We start from the raw sequence: 16,306 nt of genomic DNA on the forward strand, positions 1-16,306 counted from the left end.
ATAATATATATATGCATTTAAGCTTTTTCCCACTTAATTAGTATTGTGATAGTTCTTTCTATACTCTGACTCTGCATAATTTAAAAAATGTTTATAATTCTATTTTTAATAAACGCGAAAGAAATGATAAATAAGCAGAAAAATTTTATAACATTAACTTTAACTTAGAGTAATTATCAAACAAAACAAATATACTAATTCTAATTTTAGATTAAAAGCTACGAGTCTGTTTCATCATTAAGTTCAGATAGTGCCAAAGCAGCACAAAATGTTGATAATGAGCCCTATTATGATACGGTTCCTTTAGATAATGGAGATGGTGAATATGTATATATTAAACCAGGTGGCAATGGCTCCTCTTCTAGTCGTGATGATCTATCAACTCCTGGCAGTACATTGCCTATTGGTTCAGTAGCTCATCTTAGCAGTCAAACAAGCGTTACAGATCCAGAATCACCTGGTCGTCAATCAAATTATGTTAATATTGATTACTTCCTAAAGTAAGCGTATTTACTGTATACTTAAAAAACATTTATATTTAAAACATATACATATTTCATTTATTTATATTAGTCAAAACAACGAAACTCGATCTAGTTCATTAGATAGTGATGGAGAGTATGAAGGTCCGCCAATTATACGCGCCATTTCACACGATGAGCAAACATCACAAACTCCAAGCGTTTTAAGAAAGGTAATTACTAAAATGATTTACATTTTTATTTAAATTATTTTAATAAATTTTTAATAAGTAATTGTTTTAACAACGTTGTTCCAAAAATACGAACATTTGGTTGCTAGTCTAACGGGTTACCTAGTATAACAATAATACACTTTTAACAAAAAACTTAGTAAAGATTTATTTCATTAACATATTAATTATTTTTGGAACAAATAATTAAATACAATTAACTTTTTTTTAACATACACTACTCAAAATTAAACATTTTACTAAATTTTTCCTTTTATTAATATTTTTCCAACAGAACTTAGTTTCAGCGATACTTGTAAGTACAATTTACTTATAGCGTTGCATTGTTTTTGTCCAAAACATTATATTAAAATTAGTTTTTGAAATTAGTTAAATTTGGTTTTAATATGGTGTTTCATGATATCTTTTATATTTCAATGGTATTAAATAAACACAATACTTAAATAATTAAATTTTATTAGTGATATTCATGTTCGCGAGTAATAGGCTAGATCAAGTAAGGATCATGTAAGAGATAGTAACTTTCAGGATCAACGAGATTGTTGATGCAATACTTAAATAATTAAATTTTATTAGTAATATTCATGATCGCGATTAATAGGCTAGATCACGTAAGGGTCATATAAGGATTATAACTTTTAGGATCAACGAGAGGGGTAACTTGTAAAAGTGCAATCCGTTACTCTAACCAGTAAGCGCACCTGATTGTATCGATCTGTAAAATGAAATTACCTATACTTTGTCTATATTTTCAACTTTTATTCGTTTATGCAACACTAAATTATTTTGATTTAATTTCTAAATTAAAGTAATTTAAACTTTATATGTTATTAACTATTATTATCCTATTATTAATCAAACTTGGGTTAGGTTATACCAGTGAACATAAGAATCCACTTAGGCCTATTGGCCTATTATGTTAACGTTAAAGAACTTAAAAGATTTAAAATCCATTTTTGGCAAAATCTAAGATAATTTTAAAAGGAAGGTCCTGCAGCTGTCCAAGATCCTCAAAAAGTAAGGCCCCTAATATAGTGTGGAACAAGTACATTATGAATGAAGAAACGACAAATCAAATCTTCTAGTATAGTTCCCTAAACGTTTTTGGCCCTTCAATAAACTACCACAAAATTGAGTTTTAACGAAGCACCTCAATAAGATTGCTAGATTTTTTTTTAATGCAAAGCGGTAAACTTAAATTCAAATAATTTTTATTATATTATATTCAAACTAATGCATTCAGCTCTACGAACACATTTTCGGAGTAATCTATTCTCTTCTTGCATAGGAAAGGTGACAGGAATATAACTTGTCACGAGGGTCATGTTACGGAGATGATAACCAGTATAACCACTATATAAGTTAAAAAATGAAAATCATTATAAGCAGTAACAAATGTGGTAATCGACGATCCTTTGATCGATTCTCTGTGTAACATGGGCGTAAATATTAAAGATTAGGTCGTTACTCGCCATAATGAATTACGCTATAATAAAAGTCTAAATTAGCAACAACAAAATTAACTTGTCAAGCTTGTTACTCGAGTTCGTGAATGCCACTATTGTAAATAATATCTTAATTATTATATTCATACATATATTAGTTACGAGACTTAAGTACTAATCAATTAATAACATATATATTGATTTACTATAAATATTTATTCTGTAAATGTAATAGAAAGTAATAATATATTATTTATTGTTTAAAATATTTACTTTCATTAATAAGATTTGTGTATTTTTAGGAGTCTGGTAATGCACGAGGTGTAAAAATACGATCAATTTTAAGTAGCATCATACAAAGTGAAAAAATCTATGTAGAATGCTTGAACAAAATGATACAGGTAGGTTTAATATTTTTTTATTTAGCAATAAATAAATAATTAATAGCTTTAAATATCCCTTTTAGTATAAAAAGGCTATACACGCCACACTTGGTACATCCCAACCTGTGATTAAGGAGGAAGAGGAGAATACAATATTTTTTAAAATCGATGAGCTTTATGAAGTACATACAGCATTTTTAAATGATTTAAAAACTATAGTTTCACATGAAGGCGGTGATGTACTAATTGGTGGTACATTTGGACGTTTGGCAGATATGTTTAATTTGTATAGTGCGTTTTTGCATAATTACGGACAAGCTATAGAAACAGTTAAAAAATGCAGCGCTAACAATCCGCAGTTCAAAAAGATCGTTTCAACGATCGTTTTGAATCTGCAGACTGAACAGTCGCTTACATTAGAGGATTTACTGCATAAACCTGTTGCACGGGTGCAGATAAATGCCTTGGTTTTCAATGATTTATTGAATGAAACACCATCCAATCATCCAGATCATCAACCGTTGCGTCAAGCACATAAAACAATACGCATGTTCCTCAATCAATTTAATGTAGTCAACCAACGTTTGCCAACAGAATCGAACAAAAATTTAAGACGCATGGTTAAGAATTCATTTATTGTTGAACTTGTTGATGGTCATCGTAAGCTGAGGCATTTATTTCTTTTTAATGATGTCATTGCTTGTGCAAAATACAAAGCTTCCGGTCGCGATCGTATTGATTATGAATTGAAATGGTTTATACCACTTAAAGATGTATTCGTGTTTGAAGATTCAGACGCCAGTGGTGATTTGAAAGAATCTAGTCCTGCAAATATATTGCAATTAAAAACACAAGCATGCACAGTGCGTGATCAATTGCTGCAAGAAGAGAAAGATGCACGCAAAACAAATGGGCTACGTTCAGGCGATAAATATCGCAGGAAACTAGCCGATTTGGAATCGCAATTGGTCTTAGCATCACCAAATCTTGTCTTCCGTATCGGTAATAAAGCAACAAATAAGACTATTACATTTTTCTTAAGTTCAGACTTCGAGCGTACGCAATGGATTGATTCAATATTAACTTTGAAGGTAAATAAACATTACATAAACATTACTAAAGTTTTTAATAACTAATGAATATTTGTTTAAAGCAAACATGTAATATACCTGGTGCCAATACTATAAATGCTTTGGAGGTACACGCTTTTATTGTAGCCATGCAAAAGGGGATGAAAACTGAAATGGGTTCATATTTAATGCGTAACACAAACGACGAAAGTCTGCTTGTGGGTGATTTACATATGACAGTACAAGGTTTAACAGGCTTAGAACAACCCGCAGATATGTACATTTGTATTGAAGTTGATTCTTATGGACATTATTTCCGCAAAGCAACAACAAAAATGGTATGCCGCAGCTTAAGTCCCATGTGGAATGAGAGCTTTGTGTTAGAACTTGAAGGAAGCCAAAATGTGCGCATACTACTGTATGAGGCACAAGAACGACCAAAACTGAGGGCCAAACATGTGTTAAAAGTAATAAAACAAAAATTTTTTTTTAAATCAATGTTTACAATTAAAAATAATTACTTTGCACTTATAGCTTAGCCGTAGTTGGCTGCAAGAAACACCTGCTCCAAAAGTTATTAAAATGACGGAATCAATTACCTTAAATACTACCTTGAGATTTGTGCCTGGAGAAGTCACACTACGTCGCGTGCCAACATCAAAACCAGGCGCACTGTTTGGTGCCAAAATGGGCATAGTACTGAAGTAAGATAAAATTGTATATATTTTTTTTATTATATAATTAATTTGTTATGATTTCAAATGTAGGCGCGAAAAACGAGACATTCCATTTATAATTAGTGCCTGCATACGTGAAGTAGAGCGTCGTGGCATGTCAGAAGTGGGTATATACCGTGTGAGCGGTTCAGCATCAGATTTAGCGAAATTAAAAAAATCGTTTGAAACAAGTATGTATTAATTTACTTTCTACAAAAAAAAATATTTAAAAGTTATATATATTATAATGTTATAGACGCTTATGAAGCTGAACAATTGCTTAAAGATGTTGATATACACTCTGTTACTGGAATTTTAAAATCTTATTTACGTGAGCTGCCAGAAGCACTGTTCTCGGATTTGTTATATCCGAAATTTTTCGAAACTTTTAATGCATTTAGTAACCATAATGAAACTGCACGAATAACTGAATTACTTAAAGTATTTGAGGAGTTGCCGCCAGCGAACAAAGCTTCAATTAATTATATACTTGATCATTTAATTCGGTAAATATACCTTCTTTTAAATATGTTTGATAACAACTACAGAAATAATTTATAACCAAATTAATTATATGAAGAGCTTTTATATAGCTTAAACATAGTGTAGATATTTTATTTCCTCTTTATTTAATAATCTACGAAGAATGGGGATTAAAAGAGTCTTATACTGAATTCAGTTTATACTAAATGATGTATAAATTATAACAGAAATTATGTATTCAGTTATGTTTAATGTTGATGACTAAAGTCATATCATATATTAATATGCATAATATCTATATATAATATTAAATTTAGATCTATCTAAAAATCTATTTGTCATATTGAAATATTGTAATACAATGCAATTAATAAATTAGATAAGAATTGGGATTAAAATGATTTTCAACAAAAACAGTATCACGTAGTCATCGCTGTATGAATTGCTTAATAATGTCATAATAACGTTAGATATAAGGTTACAATATCGATAGTTCAAACAAATTAAGTTCTTTGTGATCGTGTTCTTCGGCTGGTATAGAATAGAATGGAGCCATAATGTTTAGAGCCCTTCTTCCTCCACGTGACTTTTGCTGATCCGTTTTCTTTTAATAGGAATACAACGTATTTTATTACAACGGAGACAACATCAGTAAGATAGAATATAGATAATGCTTTTCAGTCATATATACCGACACAATATCGTTCTTTATTACAACGGAGATAATATCAGTGAGATAAAATATAGACAATGCTTTTTAGTCATCTATACTGAGACAATATCGTCTTTCAGACCAAGTTCTGTCACTATAATATTATTAACAGACTTAAATCTTCGAAAATAGAAGACGTTTCCCTCGTGTAACAACAATTGTACAAGCTCGATTAAGGTCAGGATATATATTTGTGACAAAATCGGCATTTTATTGATAGTAGATTTCTGAATAAAATCAGTGTTGTTTATTAGATTATAAAATAAGGTTAGTCTACAAGAGAAACTTACGTCAATAGTTTCTAGCAAAATGAAAGCTTAGTCAATTTATTAAAAACTAGTGATAGTAAATATATTAATTTTATATTGAAATACTAGAAGCATTTAATTACTTTATTATTTACTTATTTCAGGGTACATCACCAGGAAGCTGACAACAAGATGTCGCTACATAATCTAGCAATGGTATTTGGTCCGACATTGCTACGGCCTGGGCAAACTCAAACCAAGCAAAAGGATCTTCTAGCATCTAGTACAGTTGATGTGATGGCACAAGCCGGTATACTCTATAGCTTTTTGCAAGCTCGTATCAAAAAAGAATAATTAGCATATTTAACATAAACAATTAATTTTTTTTTTGCGTGTTATTTACTAAATATATATATATGATGTCTATGTACATCATGTATGTCTATGGTTAAGCAATATGTGAAATGACATCGTAAATTAGTTGCTTTTTGCATGATATTGTATATAAAATAAAGACAGAACTGGAATATGGATTGGATATTATTGGTCCTTATGAATTCTGCTGCTGTGTATGACATTGTCGGCTGAATAAGAATAATAAAAAACTATATCTTGACTGTAAGCAAATAAAAAAATGTAAACGTTTTATAAGCTTAAAATTTAAAGCTTTAGCATTTGCTCAAGGATTGGGGAGATTTGCGCAAATATTTTTTAAAAATGTTAAAAAAAAGAAGCAACTATTTTTGAAATACTTAAAATTGCACTCTCCATTTTTCATTATATCATAAAGAATAAAGAATTATTATAAAAAAAAAAGTGCACATATATCCAAATGGCACATATAAATAAACAAAAACTATTGATAATGTTATATTCCTCTTGCTTTATCTTAAACTAGAATTTTGCTGCTTAATTGACAACACATCTTAGCATTTGCATTATATTTATCGAAGTTCATATAAACAAAAAAATTGAGTATAAACTTCCAATTAAGTAAAAACTTCATTTTTTTTTATTTGGTCTTAAAATTTTAGATTTAGTGTGTTTTAAACTTTTTTAAATGTATGTATGAAGCAGCATAGCTTAGATGTTTCTTGTCGACTAGATTATTTAATGGTTACTTATATATAAACTATATAAATTTCTACAAAAAAAATACAATTTTTATGTAGGTTTAAAATTAATTTATTGTATTTTATACTTTTTAATTGTATAATGTGTTTTAATTTTTATTATAAGTAATAATTTTTTTGTTTGTTTACAAAAATATTTTGTAGCGCAGTATATTATACAAATATATACGATTATATATTATATTATATACAAAAATGTTTTAATTATATATATTTACATGTTAAATGTTAAATATAAATTTAAATGTCTTCTTCATCCCCTGGCGTTGTTTGTATATTACCTTCTGTATCGAATACAGCTTTTTTACTGCGTTTGATAGCTGTACTGCCAGCATTGTATTGCGTTGCTGTGCGCTTGCGAAGTTCATTGACATCATCATCGGCTGTTGATGCCCATTCTAGTACAAGACGTCTTCCATACAAATGAACACTCCGACTAAGTGCATCAAATGCTTTCTTAGCATCAGTTTTTGTTATAAAATCAACAAAACCAAAACCACGATGTTGGTTTTCACCAGGAGTCATTTTCATTGGCAAACGCACTGTACGCAATTCACCGAAAGTTCTGAAATAGTAAGGAAATTTTATTAATATGTAGAGATATCCAAATTGAGAATAATTGTGATATTCAAACAATATCACTCTTTTTATATAAACAATAAAATACATATGAGATTTAAACAGGATTCAGATACATTTATAATCTATATCTATTAGCAAAGATGAGCGAGAAAATCTCAATTTAAAAAATATAGAAGAAAAGGTATTGGACATTTAAAAATAGAACGACAAAATTATATACTTATATACAACACTCCAATAGAATTACGCTTACGCTTTAGATTATATTGGACATTACGCCAATACTGGTTGACTATTTGGATAAACCAAATTTTACAATTGATTTAAAAACTTCACGCGGGTTGAAAGTTGTGATAACCATTTACTCAATATTAAAAAAACAAAATTATACATTTTAAGCAGCTGTGAGTGATCCTAATTTATGTTGAACTTATCATGATAAAAAAATTTTTATTCATGCTGCAATGGAAAATGTAATCAAGAAGAACAATATTGCTCTAGCTATGAAATAAAATTGATGTGACGTAGTTAGTTGTAAGTACAGAAATAAAATAAGAGAATAATTTCAAAAGAAATTTGTGTTGTTAAGTTTCTTAAATTTCCTTTCAAGACGAACAAATACCGTTCACCACCCACTACCCAAAGGGAGTTTATAAGTAGATCCAAACGGGTTACAACAACAGAAGTACATGATACCATCACTTAAGATACAATTAAAATTATTTTTACTTCGGTATATGTGGTTGTGTAGTAATCACCTGGAAGCTGAAAAGTTAATATCATGTAGGGTTTAAAAGACGAATACAGGTATTGGAATATGGGTGAGTGGTGGTTGGGGGAATAAAGGAGGATATAAGGTGGATGGGCTAGGTATATGTTAAGGTAGTTTGGTTGTGTAGTAACCACCTGGGAGCTGAAAAGTAGATAACATGTAGGGTTTACAAGACGAATACAGGATACAGGTATTGGAATACGGGTGAGTGGTGGTTGGGGGAGGGGGGAATAAAGGAGGATATAAGGTGGATGGGCTAGGTATATGTTAAGGTAGTTTGGTGTTATCAGTTATTGCAATTTTTTATATATAATACTAATATTTGAATAACTTACTTAAACACATCACGCACTTCCTTGACTGTGGCCTGAAATGGTATATTCCGTACCAGTATTTTAGTTCCAGTTTGTTTAGTTAAATTTACTTTTTTACGTGCTGTTGTATTTGAAGCTCTATAAACAAAAAGTATTTTATATGTACTTTACATATATGTTACATATGAGAATACAAAATCTTACTTCAATGTTCGATCGCTACGTTTAAGCTCTACTTGATTATCATCAATAGTTGTAAATTGCATTTGTTTTAAAGCTTTCTCCGCAGTTGCTGACTTTTTAAACTGTATAAAACCATAACCCATTGATACAACATTACGTGGGTTTTCTGGATCTTTACGTTTTGCTATTTCTACAGTATGTATTGGCCCTAAATTTTTAAAATGTTTATGTACTGTCTCTAGTACAGTTTTGAAATTTAAATTATTAAGATACAGTGTAGTATTTGGTTCAGGAATTTCATTGTCTATGTCTTCATCCTCAGTTTTGTCTTTTACTTCTGCTGGAGTTTCCACTTTTTGTTCTAACTCATTTTTATCTGTTTTAATTTCCGCAGATTTATCATCAGTTTCGATTTTATATGCTTCTCCTGTAATTGTTGTTTTGAAACTCTTTTCCGGAGCCCATTCCAAAAATAATGGAACAGATTTAAATTTACTATAAGCTAATTTTTTAAATGCTTGTCTAGCTTCTGACGGATCAGCGAATTCTATAAGAGCAGTTACACCGCTTGGAGGCAGTACTAAACGTGCAATTGGTCCGAATTTTATAAATAAAGGTTTTAGTTCTGCAACTGTAGTTTCTGCAGGCAAATTTTTCGCCAATATCACAGTCTTAGAACGTTTAGTTGTGCGCTCATCAAAAGCACTTAGGCAAACGCCATTTTCTTCTAAAAACTTTTTCATTTCCAAAACAATTTGAGTCTCACCCAAGGCAATGCGCAAAGCGGCACTTGAACCTCCAGCACTTGTATCAAGTATCTATATAATAATGTTAACTTAATAATTATGTTGTAAGGGAAATTTAAGATACTTACAGTTTCTTTTGAAGTACCAAATTGTTTTGCCAATATGTTTGCAACAGCATTTGAGCCAAGAAATAATGTATTCCAACTGACTGATTGCTGCGCCATTTTTTTAAGTTTAAGCATTTTTTTCTGTTTAAAAGATAACGCAGCATCATTTTCGTTTAATTCCTCTTCCTCTTCTTTAGTTTTTCCCGGTATAAGATGTAGTAGCCGACCATGGAAGTCACTACCATCAAGTTCATTGAAAGCTACGACAGCATGTTCAGGCATGACAAATGTAACAGTGCCGAAACCTTTAATTTGGCGTGTTAAATTATCAATGGGTAAATGAATTTCTGCGACTGGACCAAATTTTTGAAAAACCTGTTGCAAATCATCTTCGGTGACTGTGTAAGCCAAATTACGAAAAAATATTTTTCCAGATTCTGAAATGTTTTCCTCCTTGCGCACGCTCTCCTGTTGTTTTAACCATTTAGGATTCGTATTAGTACTTGAACTGTTATTATTATTTTCATTTGTTAACTTTGATTTTGTAATTTTGTTCTTCTCTGTAAAATCGGTGAAAAACACTTGCTTACCTTTAATAAAACTTTTATTTTTCAACATTGCCTTTACCATTTCTTTTTCGGACTTAAAGCCAACATAACAAAATCCATGCACATTTGTTGGAAGACGCACTGAAAAAGGTTTAATTGGCTTAAAAAATTTTAGGATTTCTTGACGCTTTACTTTGTAAGGCACATTGTGTATTTTAATCGTGAACAAATCCAAACTCGATTCAGTTTTCTTATTTTTCTCTTTATTTTTTATCTTTTCATTTTTATTAGTCATTAAGGACTTCATATATTCTAAGTCACTGATAGGCTTTTCTGCTAACTTAGCATCAGATGAACTGTCTTCATTATCATTATCATCATTATCTCCGTCTTTTTCACTGTCGTCTTCAATATCTTTATCAGACTTTTGAGATTTTTTATTTTCCGTTATATTTACATCCTCACACTCCTCTTCCAAGTCAGTGGGTTCGGCGGCAGGAGCAAGATCGTCATTTGCCCAAAGAGTTCTGGTTTTATCATGAACTTTCATAAATTCTAAAAATTCTGGATCATCTTTATGCTTGCCAACAATCTCATCGATTTTAGAATTCTTTTTCCCTTTTTTCTTGGAGCTTTCATCTACATTGGTTTCTGTTTCCACATTATTCTCTGTCGTTTCTTTTTGGTCCTTAGAGTGCTTACTTCGGAATTGAGTTTTATCATCTTTACCCAACGCAGCACATGTTTCTACTTTTATGCGATTTGTTTGTATGCATGTGTTATTAAAAAACTTTACAGCTTGTTGTGCTTCCTCTTCGGTCCGGTATCCAATAAAACAAAACTGTCTAAATTTTCCATCTGGTGTATATTTAAGTTGCATATCTGTAATTGTGCCTTTGCTGCCAAACATATTTCGCAATTTCTCTTCATTTATCTAAAGCAATCAATATTTTTATTGTTATATTGTTTCTTATTTGTATTACTTACGTTTTTTGGCAATTGTTTTACTATAATTCGCGACATTTTTATAGTTTTTTATTATAATTTTATCTTGCACATTTAAATTTTCATATAAAATTGCATTGTTTATGTCTTGCTACACACGTGAAATTGTGGAAGGGATGCCACCTAATCAGTTTATTATTTTTACCACATTATTTTTTTTTTTATTTCAAACTATGCTCAGTGACAGAATAAATAAATAAAAAATACAAGCAGCAAATATTTAAGCAATTCTGCTACGTTGGAAATTTCATATTTAAATTTTAGGAAATTTTAAGATCATTTAATTGTTTTTATTTAAATTTTGTTTTATGGTGATTTACTTAAATTAAATTGTTGATATTTATCAACAATAGTACATTAAAGCCAGTGACGATTGCTCTAAGGTGCGGAGGTGTGCGGTGAACACTCTAACGTAATTTGCAAAATGTCAAATAACATGGGTATATAAATTTATTAAGTATCTTCACATCAACAATTATTATTATTCATTACATTTCCATATATATATTTTTAAAGTTTTAGCAAAAACAATTAAATATAATTGTCTCTGAAAAGTCGATCAATTTGCTTCTGTTAGCTGTTATATTTGTTAGTTGTACGCATATATTTACAGCTCAAATCACAGAACATTTCTATTATATTTCGTCTTTCCCTTTTGTGTGCAAAGAAGTTGGCCGCACATTCATACGTTGCATATAAACAAAATAATGTGCGTGTGCTCCCGTTCGTAATATCAGAGATAGAGATTTATATAGTGGGAATTGTATGAGAGTAATTTTCTGTTCTACTCGAATATCAACTGCATGCATACGAATCCAACATGATGATTTGCCAAAGTGGTTGCATGAGCGGCTAAAGTTTGCAGCTCATATCACCATACATTTCTATCATATTTCGTCTCTCCCCTTTTAACAGTAGCACCCACAAATTTCTGTCGCTTACTGTGCAGGGTACTTGTCCGCACATTTAGACGTTGCAAGTGGGTTCGATTTTGTTTGATCACTGCATAAACATATATCGTTCTGAGTAGAAACTCTTTTGTTTGAAAAAAGTTGATGTTACAAGTATATGAAAAGTTTTGTTTCTTCCATATTGATATAATATTAAATTTATATATAAATTATTAATTTAATTTGTTTAATATGTTATTTTGTTAATGAATTGTTAATATAATATTGCGAATATATTGTTGCCTAATATAATATAGTTATTATTAATAAAACATCTCATATATTTTAATTTAAGTGGTACATGTAAAAACAGCATTAAAGAAGGGCCGCACACCCTTCCAGATAGAGCACACGTCGTCACTGATTAAAGCTTATAGATTTAGCATACAAAAAAAAAACTTGTTCCTGTCAAGATTAATAAAAAATCCTTCTGTGTGATACTACAAATTTCTTAATATTTTAATTTTTTTTATAATATTAAAATAATTGAAAATGAAATGTTAACTGCTCAAATATAATTATTAAAGAGCGAAAAATAGCGAAGTAAGTGGATATATAATTTTATATATATTCAAATATATAATATTAATTAAAAACAGGCAAATTTGTGTCATAACCTGTAATAACTTAAAATAATATATACACATATTAATATATATAAATTCTTCAAAGTTTATTCAAAATAAATGTAAATTAGCACTCCTTTTCTGTGGACTTGACAAATTTATTAAGTATTAACAATTAATCAAGATATTTATCAAAAAGCATTTTGGTATTTTGTGCAAATCTTGATCAATATCAAAGTTCAAGTGCGTAATACGCTTATTGCGTTTGCACCATTTTTGTAGTTGCTAAAATGTTTGGCCACTTCACAACTTGGTATTTGAATAGAGAAAGTAGCGTTGTTGTTTTGGTTACATTTTAGTAACTTTAAGCAAACAACTTACTGCCGAAACCACATAATGATATAATAATATATATACGTCGTTTTAAACTATTTGTAGTTTGTAGTTATTGTAGTTATATTAGAGTTTTAAAAATTTTAAATTTAAATTTTTACTGTAGTGATTCTGATGTTCTTTGTACACACACTTCTTTTTTCAGATACTCAAGTACATATTTATAAATTCTTAATTAACGTTTACACATCGCAATTTGTTATGATTTTATATTACATTATACATGGCATTTATTGCTGCATATTTGTCGAACTAATTATGATATTGTGAACGCATTATTATTCCAAATATAGTATACATTCTCTTTATTCTATTTCTCTATCAGTTATCATCTATTTTTTATAGCTGAGTCTACCCAGTGAGTAGACGTTATAAACGTTAAAATCAATTTTAACTCGAAAAAAAACTAATTTAAATTAAGGTAATATGCATTTTTATTGATGTCAAAGGTGTTAAATTTTTAAACTACTTCATAAATTTATTGTATATAAAATTTTTAATTTCAAAAAAATTTTTCGACATTGAAATTTGTTTGCAATAGTAAACAAATATTTAAAACGCGACCAACGAAAAAAATAAGTGTGCCCACGTTTAAGTTTTACAGAATTTAGCACACAAAGCGTTTGGCAGCGGTTTGTTTAGCAAATTTCACGACACAAATTTTATTAAACGGCAACCATATTTTTAAACGATTTTTTTGCAATTAAGTTATCATTGACACAGCTGTTAAAGCTTCATAAAGGAAAAAAAATAGAGTTTGTATATTTCGTTACAAAATAATTTTACTACAAAATTTTTTAAAATTCTAAAAGTTTCTTATTTTACAATCTACTATATATTTTGGTTTTTGTTTGTAAAGAAAATGAATGTATAAACAAAAAAGGATCGAAATAAAAAAATTTGCCCAAAAATATTTAGACGCAATTAAATGACACAACAAAAATAACGAAAGCAGTGTAAGAAATTAGAAACGTGAATCTCTTATAAAACATGATGTTTTTAAGGACTTTGCGTAATGGTGCATTAGTACAACGTGCTGTTTCCAACAGCAAGCCCTTGTTAAAAACCTATTTAAATCTGCTCATCACGCAACACTATTCACGGAGAAGTAATTCTAAAAATGTCAATAGCACTTTTAAGGTAGTCAAATCAAAGAAAGGTTTGGAAGGTAACTTATATTTTGTTTGCATAAATTATACAAAGCATGTATATTAATATAATTATTGTGAAGTAGAAGACTCAGATGGCCTTGGAGTTGAATGCGGACCAAATTGGGAGCTCTTGTCACCGCGTGGAAATCGTTTCTATTTACCAAATGCAGTAGGACCTGCTTGGCAAGGGATTAACACCACAATCAGTTTAGACGGTCCTTTGGAATCAATAGTTGATTTTGATGGAAAAGTGAGTATATGTTTTTGTATTTGTAACTATTTTAATGCAGAATTTTTAGAAGGAAACTAAAAATGAGCTACTACAGCTGTCAGTGGGAGAATGTCCGTCCTTAATAAGGAAATCTCTGCATGAACTTTTTCCTTCACCTGAAGTTATTTCAAGTGAAAAGTTAGCGTTAGTAACTTTACTGTTTATAGGCGATAACGAAAAAGGGGCACGAAAAGTAAGATGTATTAAATCTTTATAATTATAAGAAGTACTTAATTTTGTTTTAGTTCGTTCTAGCTGCTAAGGAAATTTCAGCTCGTTTACGTGTACGTGGCTATTGGGCTGATTTTATGAATCCATTTAGCGGCAAACCGTTCTATTCTTGGGCGCATGGCAAAAATTTATATAAAGTTGATGAACGTTGCCGTGGGCTGAATATGAAGTTAACTACTGAGAATAGTTGCACTGTTATTTCAACTGTAGATAGCGATAAACACTTTTCAGGATCTATATATACGAATGCGCCATGCAGTTTTTCGGAAATCAAATCAATTCTTGACGATCAGGTTCAGTAGAATTCTTACACTGCCTTTGTTATTGTAAAAAGTTGTTATTAAATAAATAGACAAGTTTCTCTTTTTTTAAAAAGCGTTTGGCCATTTGTATTTATTGTGTAGCTATGGTGTAGCGTTTTTTATTAAATGTTGCAAAATTTTTTATATTGCAGAGCGAACACAGTATGAATCCCATTTCGCTGCTTGATTGGTGGTAAAAATATCAAAAATATAAGTTATCTGGTGCTTTAAATTTTTTCCGAAGAGAATATTCACATGAAATCTGTTGCACGAATGATCAGTGAAGAGTTTCGCAAGTAAAAATGATCAGTGAAGATTTTCGGAAATTTAGTGAATTATTGGCAACCGGATTTTACAAAATGTTTGCAATGTCGTCCTTGTTAATTATAAACTATGTTGTGTTAAATAAATTTTAAAATTACTGTTTCAATGTTGGATTTTATTGTGAAGCTACTTTTTCACAATGCCTTTCAATTTCTTTTAGTTTATTTATTAATGACTGTAATTCTTCAGTATTGCAAAATAATTCAACGATGTGTTCTCTTTCTCCGCTTATTAAATGGTATCTACCAAGGTTTATTAGAAATCCCAATTCACCAGTGCTATTATTTGTTGTGGAAGATTTAACGTCACATATTATGCGCCATTCAACATCAGTTATATGAGGAAAATTAAATCCAAGTTGGAGTTGACGTAAAATTAAGTCTTTTCGATTTTCCTCGTAAGCACGTGTGAGTTCATCCAATACGGTGGTATCAATTAAATGTTTTGTAAGCAAGTGTCGTAATGCAATGCTGTCTATACAATGCTTTGTTGCTAGTGCAAATAATGCAACAATTGCATACTCACTTTGTTTTGTCTTGTCACCGTTCAAAGCATACATCTCCGGAACGGGAGGAATAGCTTCAAAAGTTAAATATATATATTACCACACCTACAATAATTTAAATAAATACTTACTCTCATCTGAATGTAACGTTAATTTTATGGAATTAGATATTAATTTTTTAGTTAGATCTATTGGAATAATTGTGCCTAAACTTTGAAGTCCTTGCACAACTGAAGTGGATAACTCGAATGCCATATTTTGTTGAAAATTTAATAAATAAATAAATTATTCTTTTTTACAAACTATTCAATAATTTCCAAATATATTTTACAGAAACATGTTTATTTACATTCACGAAAATTGTGTTGAAGAAAGTGGAATTGAAAACAGCTGTTAAAAATTTGACAGCGCATTGTAGGGTTTTTTGTTATTGTATGTGTACACCACTGGAAAA

General features: G+C 30.0%; 4 protein-coding genes across 6 annotated transcripts in view; 2 read left to right on the top strand and 2 right to left on the bottom strand.

The window, feature by feature from the left end:
• Positions 1 to 6,945, top strand: part of LOC119666787 (active breakpoint cluster region-related protein) — an 8,500-nt gene extending 1,555 nt beyond the window's left edge. The window contains exons 2-11 of the mRNA XM_038076065.1: positions 211 to 500; positions 574 to 694; positions 987 to 1,007; positions 2,460 to 2,558; positions 2,624 to 3,631; positions 3,694 to 4,077; positions 4,145 to 4,314; positions 4,378 to 4,517; positions 4,583 to 4,832; positions 5,934 to 6,945. Of these exons, the coding sequence (XP_037931993.1) occupies positions 211 to 500; positions 574 to 694; positions 987 to 1,007; positions 2,460 to 2,558; positions 2,624 to 3,631; positions 3,694 to 4,077; positions 4,145 to 4,314; positions 4,378 to 4,517; positions 4,583 to 4,832; positions 5,934 to 6,123 (2,673 nt within the window). The 3' untranslated portion in view covers positions 6,124 to 6,945. The remainder of the gene's footprint in view (positions 1 to 210; positions 501 to 573; positions 695 to 986; positions 1,008 to 2,459; positions 2,559 to 2,623; positions 3,632 to 3,693; positions 4,078 to 4,144; positions 4,315 to 4,377; positions 4,518 to 4,582; positions 4,833 to 5,933) is intronic.
• A 148-nt stretch (positions 6,946 to 7,093) lies between these two features.
• Positions 7,094 to 11,354, bottom strand: LOC119670367 (probable RNA-binding protein 19). The gene is made up of 5 exons (XM_038080606.1): positions 11,142 to 11,354; positions 9,628 to 11,088; positions 8,775 to 9,571; positions 8,592 to 8,708; positions 7,094 to 7,467 (listed from the first exon to the last, which is right to left on the bottom strand). The coding sequence occupies exons 1-5, from the start codon at positions 11,175 to 11,177 to the stop codon at positions 7,143 to 7,145; spliced, it is 2,736 nt and encodes a 911-aa protein (XP_037936534.1). The 5' UTR covers positions 11,178 to 11,354; the 3' UTR covers positions 7,094 to 7,142.
• Positions 11,355 to 13,582: 2,228 nt separating this feature from the next.
• Positions 13,583 to 15,453, top strand: LOC119670368 (cobalamin trafficking protein CblD-like). Of its 3 annotated transcripts, none has more exons than XM_038080609.1 (6): positions 13,583 to 13,823; positions 13,928 to 14,236; positions 14,300 to 14,469; positions 14,522 to 14,683; positions 14,736 to 15,014; positions 15,176 to 15,453. In XM_038080609.1, the coding sequence occupies exons 2-6, from the start codon at positions 14,059 to 14,061 to the stop codon at positions 15,218 to 15,220; spliced, it is 834 nt and encodes a 277-aa protein (XP_037936537.1). In that variant the 5' UTR covers positions 13,583 to 13,823; positions 13,928 to 14,058; the 3' UTR covers positions 15,221 to 15,453. The 3 variants fall into 3 exon arrangements, with proteins under 3 accessions (XP_037936537.1, XP_037936535.1, XP_037936536.1); XM_038080607.1 differs by having other exon boundaries at positions 13,584 to 13,823; positions 14,519 to 14,683; XM_038080608.1 differs by having other exon boundaries at positions 13,585 to 13,823; positions 14,303 to 14,469; positions 14,519 to 14,683.
• Positions 15,305 to 16,270, bottom strand: LOC119670369 (COMM domain-containing protein 3). The gene is made up of 2 exons (XM_038080610.1): positions 15,984 to 16,270; positions 15,305 to 15,926 (listed from the first exon to the last, which is right to left on the bottom strand). The coding sequence occupies exons 1-2, from the start codon at positions 16,105 to 16,107 to the stop codon at positions 15,463 to 15,465; spliced, it is 588 nt and encodes a 195-aa protein (XP_037936538.1). The 5' UTR covers positions 16,108 to 16,270; the 3' UTR covers positions 15,305 to 15,462.
• Positions 16,271 to 16,306: the final 36 nt, after the last annotated feature.

Source organism: Teleopsis dalmanni, chromosome 1 (genome assembly GCF_002237135.1).
Source record: "Teleopsis dalmanni isolate 2A chromosome 1, ASM223713v2, whole genome shotgun sequence".
NCBI classification, from domain to species: Eukaryota; Metazoa; Arthropoda; class Insecta; order Diptera; family Diopsidae; genus Teleopsis; species Teleopsis dalmanni.

What these genes read in the sequence shown, in the direction of transcription:
- LOC119670367 (XM_038080606.1), bottom strand. Translation starts at nt 11,177, where the DNA reads ATGTCGCGAATTATAGTAAAACAATTGCCAAAAAAC. An exon ending in TTGGTACTTCAAAAGAAACT is followed by an intron (nt 9,572 to 9,627) that starts GTAAGTATCTTA and finishes ATTATTATATAG; the next exon opens with ATACTTGATACAAGTGCTGG. An exon ending in CGTAGCGATCGAACATTGAA is followed by an intron (nt 8,709 to 8,774) that starts GTAAGATTTTGT and finishes TTTTGTTTATAG; the next exon opens with AGCTTCAAATACAACAGCAC.
- LOC119670369 (XM_038080610.1), bottom strand. Translation starts at nt 16,107, where the DNA reads ATGGCATTCGAGTTATCCACTTCAGTTGTGCAAGGACTTCAAAGTTTA. An exon ending in AACGTTACATTCAGATGAGA is followed by an intron (nt 15,927 to 15,983) that starts GTAAGTATTTAT and finishes TAACTTTTGAAG; the next exon opens with CTATTCCTCCCGTTCCGGAG.
- LOC119670368 (XM_038080607.1), top strand. Translation starts at nt 14,059, where the DNA reads ATGATGTTTTTAAGGACTTTGCGTAATGGTGCATTAGTACAACGTGCT. An exon ending in ATCAAAGAAAGGTTTGGAAG is followed by an intron (nt 14,237 to 14,299) that starts GTAACTTATATT and finishes ATTATTGTGAAG; the next exon opens with TAGAAGACTCAGATGGCCTT. An exon ending in ACGAAAAAGGGGCACGAAAA is followed by an intron (nt 14,684 to 14,735) that starts GTAAGATGTATT and finishes ATTTTGTTTTAG; the next exon opens with TTCGTTCTAGCTGCTAAGGA.